The sequence below is a fragment of the Papio anubis genome, chromosome 2 (genome assembly GCF_008728515.1).
Source record: "Papio anubis isolate 15944 chromosome 2, Panubis1.0, whole genome shotgun sequence".
In the NCBI taxonomy this organism is placed as follows: Eukaryota; Metazoa; Chordata; class Mammalia; order Primates; family Cercopithecidae; genus Papio; species Papio anubis.
Window position 1 is genome coordinate 52,326,375 of NC_044977.1, and position 17,865 is coordinate 52,344,239.

At 46.2% G+C, this 17,865-nt stretch overlaps 1 protein-coding gene across 5 annotated transcripts in view; it reads right to left on the reverse strand.

Moving 5' to 3' along the window:
- Positions 1–10,954: 10,954 nt before the first annotated feature.
- The window catches only part of PPARG (peroxisome proliferator activated receptor gamma), a 146,103-nt gene continuing 139,192 nt past the window's right edge, over positions 10,955–17,865 (reverse strand). For all 5 annotated transcript variants that reach the window (XM_031663127.1, XM_031663128.1, XM_021934188.2 and 2 more), the window contains one exon: positions 10,955–11,413. In XM_031663127.1, the coding sequence (XP_031518987.1) occupies positions 11,166–11,413 (248 nt within the window). In that variant the 3' untranslated portion in view covers positions 10,955–11,165. The remainder of the gene's footprint in view (positions 11,414–17,865) is intronic.

Sequence of the window (17,865 nt, forward strand, 5' to 3'; positions counted from 1 at the left end):
TGATTGAGGCGGGTCATGGGAAGGTGGCAGTGATTAAGGGGGGTCGAGTCCTGCTGACTTCCTGCCCAGCAGGTAGTGGTGACCAAGGGAGTCAGAGGATGGGGTGTTAGTCACAGCATAAACCCTCTCATGAAGCTCGTAAAACCCAGGCAGAAAGTTTGCTGGGGGACCTCCAATAGCTCCAGGGAGAAAACCTCATTCCCTTGAAGCTGGAATTGTACCCGCCCTGAGGCCTGACTCGCGGGTACAGAGACACCAGGTCTGGTAACCGTACTAATAACACCGCCGCCCCAGGAGTGCTGGTCTGTGGTGTTTGCGAAGCACTTTCTCCTCCCATTATCTCATCTAATCCTCCATACGGCCCTGTTAGGTCTGTAGAAATGAGGATCACCTCCATCTGACTGATGAGAAAACGGAGGCCCCAAGGCTTCATGCTTGAAAACATGGGGGTGGGAAGAACAGGCAGGGCTTCCGAGCAGGGGCTGACTTTCAAGCGACACCACATCCAGGTTTTGGCACTGGCTGGGTTCCAGGGACGCAGGTCGGGGCGGGAGCGGGTGGCGGCAGCCCGGGGAGAAGGAATCTGAAGAGTGAAAGGACTCTGCCCTCTGGGGCCCTGCCGTCTGTCTGGGCCACTGCTGCCCTGATAATAAAACTCTCTCTCCCAGAGGCGAGATAGGCACTTAGGGAACCTTTCCTTTGAGTTACCAGAGAGAATAAAGTCCTGCGAAGGAGTCAGCAAGGCATGCCTCTTGGACGGTGTGTGCGTCTGTGTGTGGAGACAGAGTGGAAGAAACACCCACTCGGGCAGCAGAAACGGCCACAGGGGAGGGGGAGGCCCATTTGTGGAGGCCCCTAACCCTCAATTCCCAGAGATCCTTGGTTCTGCCAATTTGAAGGACAGTCACTGTATTTAAATTTAGAAGACCTGAGTCTAAATCCCAGTTCTGTCACTTAATGGCCTCAGTTTACCCGCCTGTGAAATGGAACAATACTATTTCTCTCAGATGGTCACTGTGCCGGAGAAATGAGATGATGGGTGTCCTTGCCCCTGAAAGGCTCCCGGGAAGGGCAGTTAAATGGGAACCCCTTTTTTCCAGCAGCCCCCGGCACGCAGAAGGCGCTCTGTACATCTTTAGGGAACCAGTGGATACAAAGACAACGCAGACATTCAGACCTCCTGACCCCAGTGGGAAAATAGGGTTTGCGGGGGTAAGATGATTGACCTATAGTCCTACAGGGAGCTCCAGCAGGAATACGTGTTGGCCTCCTTTACTGTGGCTGTTCTGTAACCCTGGTCACCTTCTTCCCCAGCCGGCCTGCACCTCTAAGCTCCAGACACCCATAGATCAAACGGCCAATGAGACACCCCCACCTGGGAGCCCCACAGGTACCTCACCCTCAGGATTTCTGAAGCAGAACTTATTAATATTCTCTCCAACAAGCCCCCTAGTCCCATAAAGAGCATGTCCGTTTCCCACAATCCACGTCACCTGAGAATCATCTCGAGAGCTCCCCGTCCCTCACCTCTATGTTAAGTAGATCCCAAATCTGTCTACTCCTTCCGAGCCCAATGCCAATGCCATCCCCTTACCATGCCACTGCCACCTCTTATCTGTATGATGGTCACAGCCTCCTAGTGGTCTCCCACCCTCTGGTCAAGTCCTATCTCCTCGGCTGATGAAGGGATCACCAGAGGGAATATCTGATTTGCAACTTCCCTGCTTAAAACCTTCCAAGGCTCTCCATGCTCCCTGGATAAAGTAGAAATCACTCAGTCCGTCAGTATAAGTCCTGACCTATATTTAAAAAGTCTTCATTCTATTCTACTGTTCCAGCCATTTCTCCTTCCCCAGCACTCTCATATCCCAGCCACATCTCAGTATTTATACTTCCCAACATGCCATGTGCTTTTGTGCATGAACCCTTTGCCAGGTGTTTCTTCCTTGTCTGCCTGGACCACTCTTATAAATCCTCCCACTCATCTCAAATGTCACCTCCGCTGTGAAGCCTTCTCTTACCTCCCCGGGGCAGAGGGAGACCTCTTCCCCACTTCCATAGCAAAGAAACCACAGAGCTCAGGTTATCTGGGAAATTTAAAATGAATTCTTTCGACGTCGAATCATAAGTGCAATGTGGGGCTGGAGAAACATGGCTGTCTTCTTTCGTTGTGACATGCACAACCCTCTGTTCCGGCATTTGTGGCATTGGGTTACGTGCTAAGTGCTCTCATACTTCATCTATCTCATTCCTTACGGTAACTTCGGGAGGTAGGTATGAGCTTGCCCAATCATAAAAGAGGAGACCTAGACGGTTACATGGCTCGCCCACGGTCACACAGCTAAGAAATGGCTGCGTGGGGGATCTGAACCCACCTGCCTGCCTCTGAGCCATTTCACTCCTGGCACCTGTCAGGTGTCTTCTCATTGCCAGCGTTTGTGTTTATCTCCTCCATGAGAGTGAGTTCTTTGGTGACCCAAGTCATGCCAGGCTTATCTATGTATCCCCAGAGCATGGGGACAGCTGGGGACAGAGAATGTCAGTGAGCATTTGCTGACACGGAGCTCAAATCTTTTGCTCCTCCCGCTCCTCTCAGGCTGACCATGAGCGACCTTTTCTCCCCTTTCAGGCTCTCTCCTGGGCTCCATTTTGGCCAGATTTCCTTTGTCTCCACTGTGCAAGAAGCAGGGTCATCAGACTCAAAGCCGGACTATTACTGGGGAGATGCTGGGCAAGGAACTTCTCTCCCTGAAGGACAAGAGGGTCTGTGCCTCTCAAAGTGGGGTACACAGCCCTCTCTTAGGGGCACTTGAAACCATAGGAAAGATGTAGAGCTCCATCCTGGGAACTCTTCTTCTTCTCAAAGTTTTGGGGTAGGTAGAAATAAATGAAGCCATTCAACTTCTAAATGATACTTTATACATAAATTTTACAATTACAAATATATATAATATCTATATATAAGATATTTTTATATATAGGAGTAAATGACAAAGCTCATGTTAACTGTTAGAGGAAAACCTGCGTGGGCTGCATTAGACTACACTCCTCACGTCTGCAGGGAACATGATGGAAACATGCAGGAAGCACCCCACAGAGTCGCACCGAGTCCCCAGCTGCGAGCCCCCACCCCGGCTAGGGATATAAGGAGATGCAGAATGACTTCTGCCCTGGTTCCTAGGTCCTCTCTTGCAGCAGGTCTCATGTAATGGAAAGACCATGGCTCTGGGGCTAGGAGGACCTAAGCTGGAATCCTAGAATGGAGTTATGGCTCTGTGCCCTGACTTCAGTTTCTCATTTTCCCTTTGAGTATCATGGGTTTGACAATACCGTCCACCTGTGTGGAATATTCTCCTTGCCCCTCAGATCCCTGCTCCACTCTTCCCTACCAGGCTGTGTGCTCCAGGAGGCTGAAGCGCACGCATGGTATGCATTGGCTCTTTTGCTCTCCGGCTTCCAGCTGGCCTTGGCCAATGGGAGACTTTGGCAGCGGGATGAGGGGAGGAAAGGACTCCTCTTGGCCACGCCGGAGTGACCGGTGGTCGCATTCCTTGGTGTGAGGGGTACGACTCCTGTGGGGAGCCTCTTCTTTGCCTGCAGCCCTCTGGAGGTCGTGTCACCTTTTCTTCCCCTTGTCCTTTAGAGCTGGGTGGGTGGGGGTAAAGGCTTTCTGTGGAGGCTGGCCTGGGCATGTTTCACCATCCTTTCCTGGTTTCCTTTCATTTTAACCCTCCCACGACTTTGAATCTAGTCTCTGCATGACACGCTCTTCAATGATCTCTTTTGAGTGTGCCATTTCCCCCTGCTGGGATCCTGACCCGCAAACCACCTCACCAGGCCTGTGGAAGGATTCAGCAGACAGAGAGCAGTTTATAAGTAAAGCTTGGACTTGGTGCTGGAGAAGTATACTTGCTATCGTGAGGTGACAGAGTGGGGAGACAGGGGATGAGGGGGCAGCCCTGGCTAGAATCTTGACAGTAGGAGGCAACTCCTAAAACTCCTCCTTCCCCAGCAACCGTCCCCCACCCTGCAGCCCTGGGAGGCCTGGCTGGGGAGAGGCTTTTCCAGGGCACGTTTCCCACTGCTGTGGCAGCAGCGGCAGCATCATCGATAACACGCCGGCTCCTCGGAGGCCTTCCTGGCTCCAGCCCATCTGGCAGGCTCAGGCGGCCAGGGACCCCAGGCCAGGAGCCGCCAACCCGCTGACTCAGCACAACGCCCCTCTCTGAGCAGCTTGGCTTTGGGTGGGAACCAGCCAGCCATCCGGTGTCCCTCCCCTCCCCTTGGAGGTGGCTGGACCAGCCCCAGGCCTTTAATAAGTGCTGGCTGTTGCCTGGTCCTGGCTTAGGTCGCTAGGAGGGGTGAATGCAAGCTCAGGCAGCAGAGAACACAGGCCTCTGATGGTCAGCCAGAGAGGGCTCTTTCTTCCCGACAGCCTCCCCTAGAGGCCCCCAAGGCCTTGGGATATGAGAGCTAGAAGGGTAAACCAGCTCCCTGACTGTGGAGATGAGGAAACTGAGGCTCAGACAAAGGGACTTCCCAAGGTCCACTGCAAACCCCTATCAGACCCAGGCCAACACTGGCCAGGTCCTCACGGGCAGAGTCTCATAATTTCTTCTCTGGTGGAGGATGGTGGTTACCAATGTCCCCTGGCCAGGATGAGCTCCTAGCAAATCCTGTGAGGTTGGAGGTACTTGTCTTTTGAAGATTTTAATAGTTTATGGGACTCTAAGCGCTTCATCCATTTATGACCTCTTATTCTCACAACTCTATCAGAAAGGAATTGGGGACTTCACCAACTAGAGGAAGAAGCTGAGGCCCAGAGACAGGAAGCAATTTGCCTGAGGTTGCACAGATAGTATGTGGCAGAACCAAAAGTCAAACTGAAGTCTTTCCTGCCCTAACGCTTTTGCTCTGCCAACCAGGCAACACAGTCTTTGGTTCTTCCGGAGACAGCACAGCATACCAAGAGCGAGCCCCAGCAGGGCGGGCTTTGGGAAGCCTGAAGTCCAGTCTCAGCCCTGCCTCTCCATTTTTTTGGCCTAGCTCCTTCACCTCTGCGTGCCTTTCTTATCTGTGAAGAGTGGTGATCAGGCTTGCCCTGCTTTTTTTCATTTACTCTGTAAAACATGCAGGGTAGGTGCCGCTATTCCCATTTTACAGCTAGGGAAACTGAGGCCCATTCCTTTATTCATCATGAAGGAATTAGATATAATTTGCTGAGATAGTTCTACAGGCCAGGTACGATGTCCCCAGAGAGGAAAGTGACCTACGCAAGGCCACATACATAGAAAATGGCAGAGCTAAGTCTCAAATGGACAATGGGGGCTCTAACCTACACTTTCCGGCTTCTGGTATTGTGGAAAAATGGCCAGGGGATCACAATTTTCCAACTCTTGCAGGAAGCCACTTGGATCCTCCTTGAGTCAAGTCCGTGGCACTAAATAGACCCCAGGAATGACACTCTCCTGGGAACTTTTGGCCTGGAACATATTTACACAACTCCAGAGGGGATGAAAATATCCCAACCCACTCCCTACAGACTCAAATTAGCAATTTTCTTATTCTTTATAACCCCTCTGGAAATTCCAACTATGTAATATTAGTCTAAAATTAGGAGTGTAAGTCACTAGAGAAAAGTCCCACAACTTGGGGAGAAAATGTTTTTGTAGCCTCATCCTGAGCATGTGTTCTAAATCAGAACCCAGCAGTTGTCTTTCAAATACTTTTTTTTCTCCTAATCCTTATAGATTGGAGGCAAAATCTTTTGAGAGAATGTATTTTTACTCTACGGCCAAATGCCAAATTCAATCCCGGCTTTGAGTTTCCAGGCTCTTCAGGTGAGGTCCAGAACACTTGCACAGGAAGAGCCTGTCCCGTGGGCCCAGAATGCCTCCTTAAATGAGGGGCACTTTAATGACAGCAGCAATAACGTCACCCGCAGCCAACATTACGGACTCGTTTGGATGTACCGGGAACCTGAGTGAAGTGTTTTACAACCATTATTACATTTAGTCCTCATAACAGCCCTCTAAGGTGGATATTATCTCATTTTACATATGAGGGCAATTAAGGCCTAGAAAGATTAAGAGATTGGCCAAAGCCATATGGCCCTAGAACCATAAGCTGTGAAGTTAGACTTTTAACCCAAATCAGCGTAACTCTGCAGTCCACCCCAGGGTGCTGTCTCCAATAATAGTTGCTATTTATTGAACACATACTGTGTGCTACACACAGTGCTAAGTGTCTTATATAATAATCTCTCGTTTGTTTTTAATATGTGTTTTTTTTAATTTTTATTTTTGGAGACAGAGTCTCTCTCTTTTGCCCAGGCTAGAGAGCAGTGGTGTGATCTCGGCTCGCTGCAACCTCTGTCTCCTGAGTTCAAGCGATTCTTCTGCCTCAGCCTCCTGAGTAGCTGTGACTACAGGCACCCACCACATGCCCAGCTAATTTTTGTATTTTCAGTAGAGACGGGGTTTCACCATATTAGCCAGGCTGGTCTTGAACTCCTGAACTCAGGTGATCTGCCCGCCTCAGCCTCCCAAAGTGCTGGGATTACAGGCGTGAGCCACCGTGCCCAGCCTCTAATTTTCTTGAGGTCTATGACCAATGCAGGCCTTTTCTGGACATGAGATATGGGACAGGCAGGCTTTGACATATGTGGATAAAAATGACCACGATATCTCCATGAATTAGCTTAAGGAGGTGAAATAAAGCTCCTCGAAGCAGAGGATCTTTGTAGGTTGGGGCAGTATGAGCAACGGCAGGGAATGGATATCAACAGGGGATAGGGTCAGTGTCCTTAAGCTGTCTAGGATTGAGGCAAGAGATTGCGACCAGATGGAAGGGAAGGAGGTGAGCTGGAGCCCCCAGGGCACAGGAACAAGCATGTGGTAAGTGTGAGCCCAGGGGCAGAGCCAGGCCTGCGGGGTGGAAATCACCCAGGGGCTTAGAGGGGAGAGAGCTTCTTGTCTCTTCAGTAGTTGTCTGTGGGTTGGGCAACCATCAGGAGCATTGTAGAGGGGATTTCTAATTTGGGGAGTGTTGACTTTTGGGGTGCTGACTTTCCAAATTGCAAATTTGATATGCCTCTCTTCTGCCTGGCAGCATCCCCCAGATTCCAGGTGCTACCAACACAGTCTGAGAGAGCTCCTCGTCCAGGAGGACAAGGCTCCCACAATCTGCCGCTGACTGGTCACATCCACATTTTAGCCCAGGAGCTGTGGCAGCCATGCTCCTCCCCTGCCGTTTTCTGAACACTTGGAGAATTTCACACTCTTGGGCCTATGCACACACTCTGCAAATCCTTTCACCTCTCTAGGCACTTGTTGTGTCTGCTGAGCTGTGATTACTCATCCACAGACTGTGCACCCCTTGAGAGCACGGCCTAGTTGGGGTCACCGTCATAACTAGATGTGACTGGAGTATGGACTATGTGTTTAATGAATGCAGTGGGGCTATGGGACATTGTATGATCTTTTGAACTCTTAAGATCCTGCTATTTCTTTTCAGTCGGTGTTAAATGCAGGGTCTACCAGGTACAATGGCACGGTGAGGGTGGAGACGTGCAAGTAACAACAGCATTCATGATGCAGAGACAGCCAGGGGCTGGGGCCAACAACCAGGATGTGGGGGGGGAGCAGAAGGTAGGGAGGGGGCCACCTAGTGACCATCAGGCATCTTGGTCCTCCTGTCTCATAACCCAAACTCCTGGAGAGAACGGGTAGGAAAAGGGGGACCAGAAAGCAATGGGGATGGGCATGGTGGAAATGAGCTTTGATTATTTGATGTAGAATTAGGAGCCCCGTGCCCCCCAACCTTCACTAGGTATTTCCAAGGGAATGGGTATCCAGAGGCCAACATCCAGCCCCTCTCCCACCCAGCTCCTTCCATCAGCACCACGAGGTCAGCGGGCCGTGTCAAGCAAGGAGGACCAGTCCACGAAAATATCTGCTTTTTAGCCTTGAGGGAGCCAAGAAAACGTCATCGGAGTCCAGACGCCACCAAGAAAGCCCACCACAGACGCCTCTGTGCCCTTCCCTCTTTGCCCATCAGTGGAGGTGGTGGAGCTGCCCCTCTGGAAATTTGCTATTGTGACATCAGCTAGTGTTGCCACCTCTTCCGACCCTGGGCCTCCCAGGCTCCTCGCTCTGCACCCACATTGTAAAAAAGGAGCCAGAAACTCAGGCCAGCCCAGTTTCTTACGGTGGCTGGAGAAACAGGGTGTGCAGCTTCGCTTCTTCTGTGTGTCCCCTCTTTGTTCCTGGGCTCCACACACAGCGGGAGGAAGGAAAAGGGAGTCCGTTCCAGGGAGGTGCTGGGGGAGGGCTCTTGTGGGAGCCTGGAAACCCTTTCTTGACTCTTGACCAAAGTTACTTTTCTTCCTATTTTTATTAACAAAAATCCCTACGTGTGTTTGTGTCCAGAGAAAGTACTATGAATAACTGATGACACATTCGTTAACTTATGATTCATCCTGGGGGAGAGAGAGAGGGAGAAAGGAGCAGGAGCTTTGGAGGCTGAATATAAAGTGTTGTCAAATATTTAGCAAATGATCATCCAAGCCACAGGGAAAAAGTCAGAGATGGGAATTTGAAAGTTGCCAGGATTTAAAAGCCATTTAATGCTAACCATCAGTGCCAGAGAGCTGAGAGCATTTCTCTTCCTCCTTCCATTGGCAGCAACGGCTCCGATAATGTGGAAAGGCTTGGATGGGCTGCGGAGCGCTGGTGGGAACTGCGACCGGGCAGCGGGGCTGAAAGACTTTTTGTTCAAGACAGCTTGTAAATAAGGGAGCGCCTCAGAGGTGGACTCTCTCTTGTCTACTGCCTGTACATTCTCTCTTTCAAGAGATCCCTGACCATCAGCTCTCTACACAGAAGACTAGCCAGTCATGTGGGTGTTTCAAAATATCCTGATGTTTGGCATCAAGGAAGAAAAAAAAGAGCCATATGACTGACTGAATTTGTCACTTTCCTTCCAAATGTTTTGATGTTACTTAGACAACGGCTTCAGTCTTTGTCTATCTGTCATTCTAAAGGTTTGAGCTCAGAAGGGCTCTCTCCTGAAGGGTTAGTAACCCTACATTTTTAGGGCTGGGGTCAGTACTCACTTCTATAACCTGATTCTTGGGAGATACAGTAATTTTTAAGCAAAAGATGAACAGGTCTTTCTTGATATTTTGGCTTGAAAGCCTCAAGTCTGCAGTTATGTCTCATGAGTGTAAATACCATAAGACAAGATAAATTAAGGAAGTGGCAGGGAAATTTAGGTCAGTGGAAATACGTGTCCCGCACAACAGAGGCCTCCAGACAGTTTGTTTACACCCATAAGCTTGTCCAACTTGCCTTATTTTGTTGTTGCTGTTTGGTTTGGTTTAGGCTTTTAGTAGCCTGAAGCCATGGTTTTTAATTTCTGTCCCTAGTGATAAGTGGAAAAGAGGGATAGGGAAGAGGCTTTATCGGCCCAGTCAGAAACAGAAACTAAGAACCCATGACTATTCTCTCCCTTGGACACCCAGTAAGGCATTCTTCAAAGACATAGTATGATGAGTTCATGAGTAGCCAATGCAAGTGAATGCAGTGGATTGAATCAACAAATCTATTCATTATGCCAAGAATGAACAGATTGTCCTGCCTTCAGGAAACTTAGAATCTATTTGCTTGGGAGGCAAGCATTCCATTAATGATGCGGATAGTTAGCCTCTGAGTTCAGAAAAGTAAGAGATCTCTGGACAGAGTGGTCCCAAGGAGGAGGACAGGAATAACCACAGCAAAACTGCCCTGCAGAAGAAAAAAGAAAAGTAGCTCTTCTCCCTCAGTTTTTTTTTTTTCTTTCATTGTGTTCCTGTTATTTTGCTTCTCTGGAATGTCTTTTCTCCTCCTCTCTACCTATTCCAGTCCAACACTTCCCTGAGGCCCTCTTCAGCAAATCCACAGATTCAGTCTCTAGGATTCCAATCTTCATTCATCTTACTTCCTACAAACTCTTACCATTCACCTGGCATGGGATTTAATCTGTGCATTTTAATCCGTAGGAAAAAAAGATGAATCTTTTCTCTTTAGTTTATAATAGGTAACTTCTTTGTGGCAGTGTCAAATCTTTTTTATCTGTTTTAGAGACAGGGTCTCACTCTGTGGCCCAGGCTGGAATACAGTGGCATTATCATAGCTCACTGCAGCTTCAACTCCCGGCTCAAGCAATCCTCCCGCCTCAGCTTGCGAGTAGCTGGGACTACAGGTGTGTGCCACCACACATGGCTAATATTTAAAACTGTTGTAGAGATGGGGTCTCCAACAGGAGACCAGCTCAATTGATCCATCCACCTTGGCCTCCTAAAGTATGGGGATTAAAGACTTGAGACACCATGCCTGGCCCAGATACCAAATTTTAAAACAGTTCTGTTTTCCCCAGAGTTTCTAGCAGTGCTCAGTTGCTGGCCACTGGCTCTGTGGGTGCACAGTGGCATTGATTAGCAGGTAGTATATGAATAGGCTGCTGGTGGTGAGTGAAAATCTCGGTTAGGATTGTGGAAGAAGACTGAATTCTGGGTAAGCCCAGGGATATACTGCATATCAGCATATCCAGACTACAAAACACATGCTCTGAGCCGTCTGATTCTGAAGTTCCCCTTCCCTTCTTAGTTCTGATTGTTAAAGCAGATGTAGAGTTCCGAAAAGTTGTAAATTGAGTAAAAAATTAATTTACTGAGAATGGAAGTGTATCAGCAGTTCCACTCACATATTTTAAAATGTCTAAGAAGGAAAAGAAAAATAAGGGAAGAAGGAAAGGAAGGAAGGAAGGGAGGGAGGAAGGGTGCGAGGGAGGGAGGGAGGAAGGGAGGGAGGGAGGAAGGGAGGAAGGGAGGGAGGGAGCGAGGGAAGAAGGAAAAGAGGGAAAAAAGAAAGCCCAGGGGCTAGGGTGGGAAACACACAAGACTCAGTAAATGAAATACTATCAGCAATTTCATAATATGGTAATTTTTAATATTAAAAGTAAATTGTAAATGTGTCTTTATAAACAATATGCATAAAATAGATCATATTCTAAAACCGTTTCTTTTTAAAATGCTTTTTCACAGTAAATTTCTTAGGTGTCAGATTTTCCCTCAGAATAGTGCAACTGGAAGAAGGGAAATGTTGGCAGCGGCTCAGGACTCTCTGCTAGTACAAGTCCTTGTAGATCTCCTGCAGGAGCGGGTGAAGACTCATGTCTGTCTCCGTCTTCTTGATCACCTGCAGTAGCTGCACGTGTTCCGTGACAATCTGTCTGAGGTCTGTCATTTTCTGGAGCAGCTTGGCAAACAGCTGCGAGGACTCAGGGTGGTTCAGCTTCAGCTGGAGCTCCAGGGCTTGTAGCAGGTTGTCTTGAATGTCTTCAATGGGCTTCACATTCAGCAAACCTGGGCGATCTGGGGAAGCACAAATGGAAAACACAACACGGGGTTCAGTCAAAAAATCCTCTGGGCCCCGCCTCGGAGGCCTAGGGAGCTCTACCAAGCAACTCATCTGTGGTTTTGGTTTGTTTTGCTTTGTATCTTAAATAGGTGGGGAGCAAGGGTAAGCAGATAATGGGTGAGAACTGAGGATGTAATCAGAACCAAAATAATCAGAGGTCTTTGCAGGGGCTTCTTCTGGCCAGGATGGAATCTGTGTGGTCAGCTGATGGAGCATGGCATCAAAACAATTTCATTCCCCAAATGAAGTTTCCTCTGCTAACATGTTTCTACTCAGAAATTTCCTTTTTCCTTTTTTTTTTTTTGAGATGGAGTCTTGCTCTGTCATCCAGGCTGGAGTGCAGTGGCACGACCTCAGCTCACTACAACCTATGCCTCCCCGGATCAAGCTATTCTCCTGCCTCAGCCTCCTGAGTAGCTGGGATGATAGGCGCTCACCACCACGCCTTTCTAATTTTTGTATTTTTAGTAGAGATAGGGTTTCACCATGTTGGCCACGCTTGTCTCAAACTCCTGACCTCAAGTGATCCACCCGCCTTGGCCTCCCAAAGTGCTGGGATTACAGGCATGAGCCACCATGCCCAGCCAGAAATCTCCTTTTCAATTTCTGCTCCTTCCTGATGAATCCATGTTTTATAGCTTCTACTCAGTTTCTTATCATAGCTTCAAATATGCTCTGTTCACAAATATGCTTTTAAAAAAAGGCTTGTGTTTTTGCTTGATTTGCTTATGCTGTGTTTGCTTAATATGGCGTATTTCCAAACGACAAAACACAGTTTTAAAATACTGATACATTTTAACAGAGGTTTCTTTTGAGTGGCAAGATTGCAAGCAATTTTCACTAGTTCTTCTTTAGATTTTTTCTTTAGTTCAATTTGCAAATGGTGAACTTAAATACCTTTTAAATATTTTACTTTTTTCTTTATGTAGATCTTGTTAGATTTATTCTCAAATACTTTATAGCTTCTATTGTGAATGGACCCTTCATTTTCATTACATCTAATATATCCCTGCTGATGTGTAGAAAACTAATTGATTTTAGTATATTGAAACGATTCCAATTTTCTGAACTTTTGTCAGATCGAATAGCTTTTAATCATGGATTTCTACTTTTTTTGGATAGATAATTGTATCAGCAATGGTAGCTTTATTTCTTCTTTTGCATCATTAACCTTTCTCATTTCCTCTTCTTGCCATAGTGTGTTGGCTAAAACCTCCAATATGGGATTAAATAATAGCAGCAATTCTTGTTTTATTCCTAACTTTGAAGGAAATGCTTGTAATGGTTTATCAGCAACTATGATGTTTGCTATAGATTATGGAGGACATGTTTTACTCCTGGCTTATCCAGGGGTTTAAAAATTTTAATTTGTTTTAGTCAGGAATGTTGTTGAATTTTTATCAAATGCTTTTACATTTCTCTATCTAAAGAGCTATGATATCTTGAAGAGTTATGGTTTTTATCTTAACCTAGCACAGTGAATTACATTAACAGAGTTCCTTATACCCTTCTAGTCACTTGCTAATATTTTATTATAGGGTTTTTGTACTTGTAGGTGATACTGGTTTAGAATTATTTTGGGGGCCATTCTTTGCCTGTTTTAGTAACAATGTTAACTAGCCTTATACACTGAGTTGAGAAGTTTGCCTTCTGTGTCGACATAGTAATGATCTGTTCCCTGACGGTTTCTTAGAATTTGTTTGCAGAACCATCTGAGCTTAATGATAAATCTATCATTATCTTTAATTTTTCTTCCATAGTTTTTATCTATTCAGGCTTTCTACTACTTATATGGTAAAGTTTTAGTAATTTATATTGGAATAAAGTTGTAGATGATATTGTCTTAGAATATGAAATGTATTTATTCATGCCCCTTAACTTAATCTTAACTTAATGCTTTTTCTTTTCTTTTTTTTGAGACAGAGTCTTAATCTGTTGCCCAGTGGAGTGGCATAATCATGGCTCACTGCAGCCTCCAACTCCTGGGTTCAAGTGATCCTCCTGCTTTAGCCTCCCAAGTAGCTGGGACTATAGGCATGAGCCACCACACCCAACTAATTTCTAAATTTTTTGTAGAGGTGGGGTCTTGCTACATAGCCCAGACTGGTCTTGAACTTCTGGCCTCAACCAATCCTCCTGCCTCAGCCTCCCAAAGTGCTGGGAACATAGGTATGAGCCACTGTGCGCAGCTCTTAGAGCTCTTTATTTGTGCATTCTCTCATTAAAAAAATCTGATTTGGCCGGAGAATGGCAGGAACCCGGGAGGCGGAGCTTGCAGTGAGCTGAGATCTGGCCACTGCACACTCTAGCCCTGGCTGACAGGCAAGACTCCGTCTCAAAAACAACAACATCTGATTTGTCAAAGGTTTATCTAGTTTTTGCTTTTTTAAAAAAACATAACTTTTGGTTTATTAATCAAGTCTGTTTTTAAACATTTTGTGTTTTGTTTTTAATTTATTGAATTCCTTTTTAAAACTTTCTTTAGGTTTACTTTCTTCTCTTTTTCTAGTTGTTTTGAGTTGAATGCTTAATTCATTTGGTTTGGTATTCCTTGTTCTCTAATAAATGCATTGAAGCCTCCACATGCTCTTCTTAGTGCCACTTTGGTTTCATCCCATGGGCTTTGATCAGTGGTACTCTCATAGTTCTTTTCTAAACAGCTTGTCTTACAATTTTGATTTCATTTTTAACCTAAGAGTTATACAGAAGTATGTTTTTAAATTTCCAAGTAAAAAGTTTGGGTTTCAGTGTTTGTTTTCTCATCTCTAAGTTTTATTTTCTAATTTCCAGTTTGTTGCCTTGGGTTAGATTATAAGGTTTTCTCAGTAAGGCTCACCAAGAAGACAGGATATTCACTTGATCATCTATCTCGTATTGATTTCAAATTTGAGCTCTTGAAGGCTATTTATTTTCTTTTAAAAATTGTAACTCTTCTCTCCTTCATGGTATGAGTTTTACCCACCTTTAATATCCTTCATGACCTGGTCCTGGTCATCCTCTAGCCTCAGTTCTGTTTCATTTTGCTCCACGTTAAGCCATATTAATCTATTTCCATGCCAAGTTCCTCAAACACCCTATGTTCTGTCAGGACTCTGCACTTATTCAGATTTTATTCCTCCTGCCTGAAATGTTCTCACCTTCCCTTCACTCTTCTTATTGACTTCAACCATTTCTTCAAAATACAGACTGTGGTGGGATTCCATCCTGAAATCCTTCCTCAACAGTATCCCTTCCTCTCTCCTGTTCTTCTCATCTCCTTTCTCTGGGTCCCACAGCACCTTATAAACACCTCAATCACAGCTATACTAGTAGATTACATTCACTGAATGGTTATTATTTTCCAAAGATCGTGCCAAGGGCCTTATATACAATATGCCATTTAATCTTCACAATAACCCCACGAGGTCATACTTTACAGAGGGAGAAATTAAGACTTAGAGAAAAAAGTTGCATCCTACCAAGATAGGCCACTTGCTAGTAAATGCAGAACTGATATTTGGATCTAAGTCTGTCTGGTTCCAAAGGTTCTGTTCTTATTCCTTATTATCTTGTATTGTAAGTTCTGACTTTCTTGTTTCTCCCCCATTAGACCATGAGGTAATAGAGGGCACAGACTGTGTTCTGATCGTTTCTGAACCACCAGTGGAAACACAGGAAGCATTTGGTTGACTGAGTTAATGAGTGAGAAGGCTGTTCTGGCCAAGAGCCCTGGATCGAAAAGCACAATTCTCTCGGCTGGTGAACAGGCCTGAAGGCAGAATCCCTACACAATGAAGAAGTCTCCTGTAAACTATGTTTTCCTGTGTCTAATAAACTCTAGTAACCTTTATCCATTGAGATGAGGCTCAAGAGAACAATGTGAGATGGCAGAGTGGTCTCAGAGTGGGATTTTCAGAACTCTAAATATTCTTCTAAGGTAACTTTCATATTTTTTTTCCATTAAAGAAGGAAATTGGTCTTTAGTTTGATTTTTTTCCCTCTCAGGTCTCCAACATATCCCATTGACCAGAATAAGTATAAGTTTCTTTTTTAGATTTCAGCATTCAATCCTGGAACCATCAGCAAAAAATCTCAGATTCTGAGAAGGAACAAATGATCTGGTCCTGGCCTGGAGAATTGGGCCCCTGGGAGCATGGGGCCTTCCTCACCGTTGCTATATGGGAATGAAAAAGCCACTGATGCTTCACTGAAAGCTGGGCCCCAGACTGGCACCTTGGTTTAATGACTACGGATCCTCCGGCTTGATAAATGCATGCATCTGAAAGGCCAGAGGCAGAGGTGTGTCTCTGGTGCCAAGAGACAGGTGCCGAGAGAGGCCCTCCTCGGCCTGGGGTAGGCCTCTGCTAACTAGACACTGGCTCCTGAAACCTTTCTGCCGCTCCTCCTTCCTCCACCTGCTCCTTCTCTCTTTTTTTTTTTTTTGGTAGAGACAGAATCTCTACATTGCCCAGGCTGCTCTTGCATGCTGGGCTCAAGAGATTTGTCCTCCTTGGCCCCGCAAAGTGCTGGGATGACAAGCGGGAGCCACTGCTCCCAGCCTCCTCCTTCCTCTTGAGCAGCACCACTGGGGTCAGCCCTTGGGCTGAGGAGATGATGTTAATCTACTAGGTCCCGTTTATCAAACCAAGCCCTAACATGCAACTGATCAGGGCTTGCTGGAAACACTTGGCTCCGATGCAGTGTCATGGAACTGGCCTCTCTAGGAGTGGAGAGGGATCTGGTTTGGATTTTCAAACCCCTCTTTGGCAAGTTATTCTTTATGATGTGATGGATGAAGCTTGGCTGAATTGCTGAAATTTTGTGGCCATGGAGTAAGTATATTTTCTGCAATGATAAGTTAGATCATTTACAGATCAGTCCCATTGTCCCCCTGACTGAGCCTCCGTTAAGGCAAGATGGTTTAGGGAAGGAGGGCAGCAGAGAAAAGTTGTATATTTTACATCTAAGGCTTTCACTCACCAGCTCTGTGGCCTTAGGAAAACTGATTAAGATCACTAGGCTCAATTTTCTTGTCTAAACAAAACAGATCAGACTAAATAGATAATCTCAAAAATCCTAATTCAAAAACTATAAGATTTATTCTCATTTGTAATTCCCTCTACATAATTCAGTTGGGGAAATATACTCAAACATCTAATTGAAAAAGCACATTAACATTAAACTTAAAACACCTGACTTACTTAAACAACAGAAAAGCTTCCTTTGGTCTTCAAGCTCTAGTCAACGGCAAAAGAGATCCATCCTGCCAAAGTTGTTCCCTACCCTCCACCCTCCAAGTGGTCACAACTCCCCACTAGTCTCTTTCCCTTTCTGTTCCACGCACATTCAGTCCTTTACTGAGCTAAGCCAGGTGCCACAGTTGTGCCACATAAATCCATCCAAACACCCAGACTGTGCCAGGGCCTTTCTCTTCTCTCCATTCCCAACAGCCTAGTGCCTGAAAAGGCACTGCTCCCAGGAGGCCCACCTGAGATCCTCTCCCTGCACCTTGCTGAGGTTACAGTTGAGTCTGGTGTAGGGCCAGGGCCAAGGGTCCTCCCTGCTCGGGTAGGCTGCCTAGAAGGCCCTTTTGGGAAGTGTGTGTGACTCAGACTCCAGGACTGAGCACTCCAGGAGGCTGGAGTCAATTACTAGTTCCCTACTCCCCAGGCTGTGAAGAATTGGGAAAGAAACCTTTCCGGTCTCCATCCACACGGTCCTGGAATTGATTACAGAGCACTGTTGATTATGGGCAAAGCTTCCATCTTATCCAGATCTGGTTCTGTGAAGTGGAGGGTTTATTCAAAGCAGATTCAAACATGCTGGTCCTCTTGAGATCTGCCCACCTGGGCTGGGTGTTTCCCTAGCACAGAGTTTCTCAGGAGGCGTCTCAATTAGGGAACAAGATGACCACAGCAGTCTCCTGAAGGAGAGGCAGGAAAACTAATGTGGGGAGTTTTGTCTCTATTCTAGGAGTTGCTCTCCCGGCTTTCTGCATCTTTTCCTATTGGCTCTCTGATAGAGACTAAAGTGAAACTGACTGTCCCTAGGGCGTTAAAAAATAACAAAACCAAACACAAATCTGATTGCAGGGCAGCTGTAAACTGATCCACAGACAATGAAAGACCTTAGCTCAGGTGCAGGCCGAAAACTGGAGGGGAGGCAGGGCTACTTAGGGAACTCAGTACTTTGCAATTTAACTTCCTTTTGTGCTTCCTCTCAAGTTTCCTTTATTGCACTGCTCCCTAAATTCACAGGCATGTTCTAGGAGGCAGTGGATTGGGAAGCTGAAGACTTGAGTCCTGTCTCTCTTCCACTTAGTTTCTGTGGACAAATCATCTAATCTTTCTGGGTTTGGGCTTAGTTTTCAAGACAATGGCATTTCTTTCATAAGCGCATGGTGAGAATGAAATAGGTAGAGGAATTT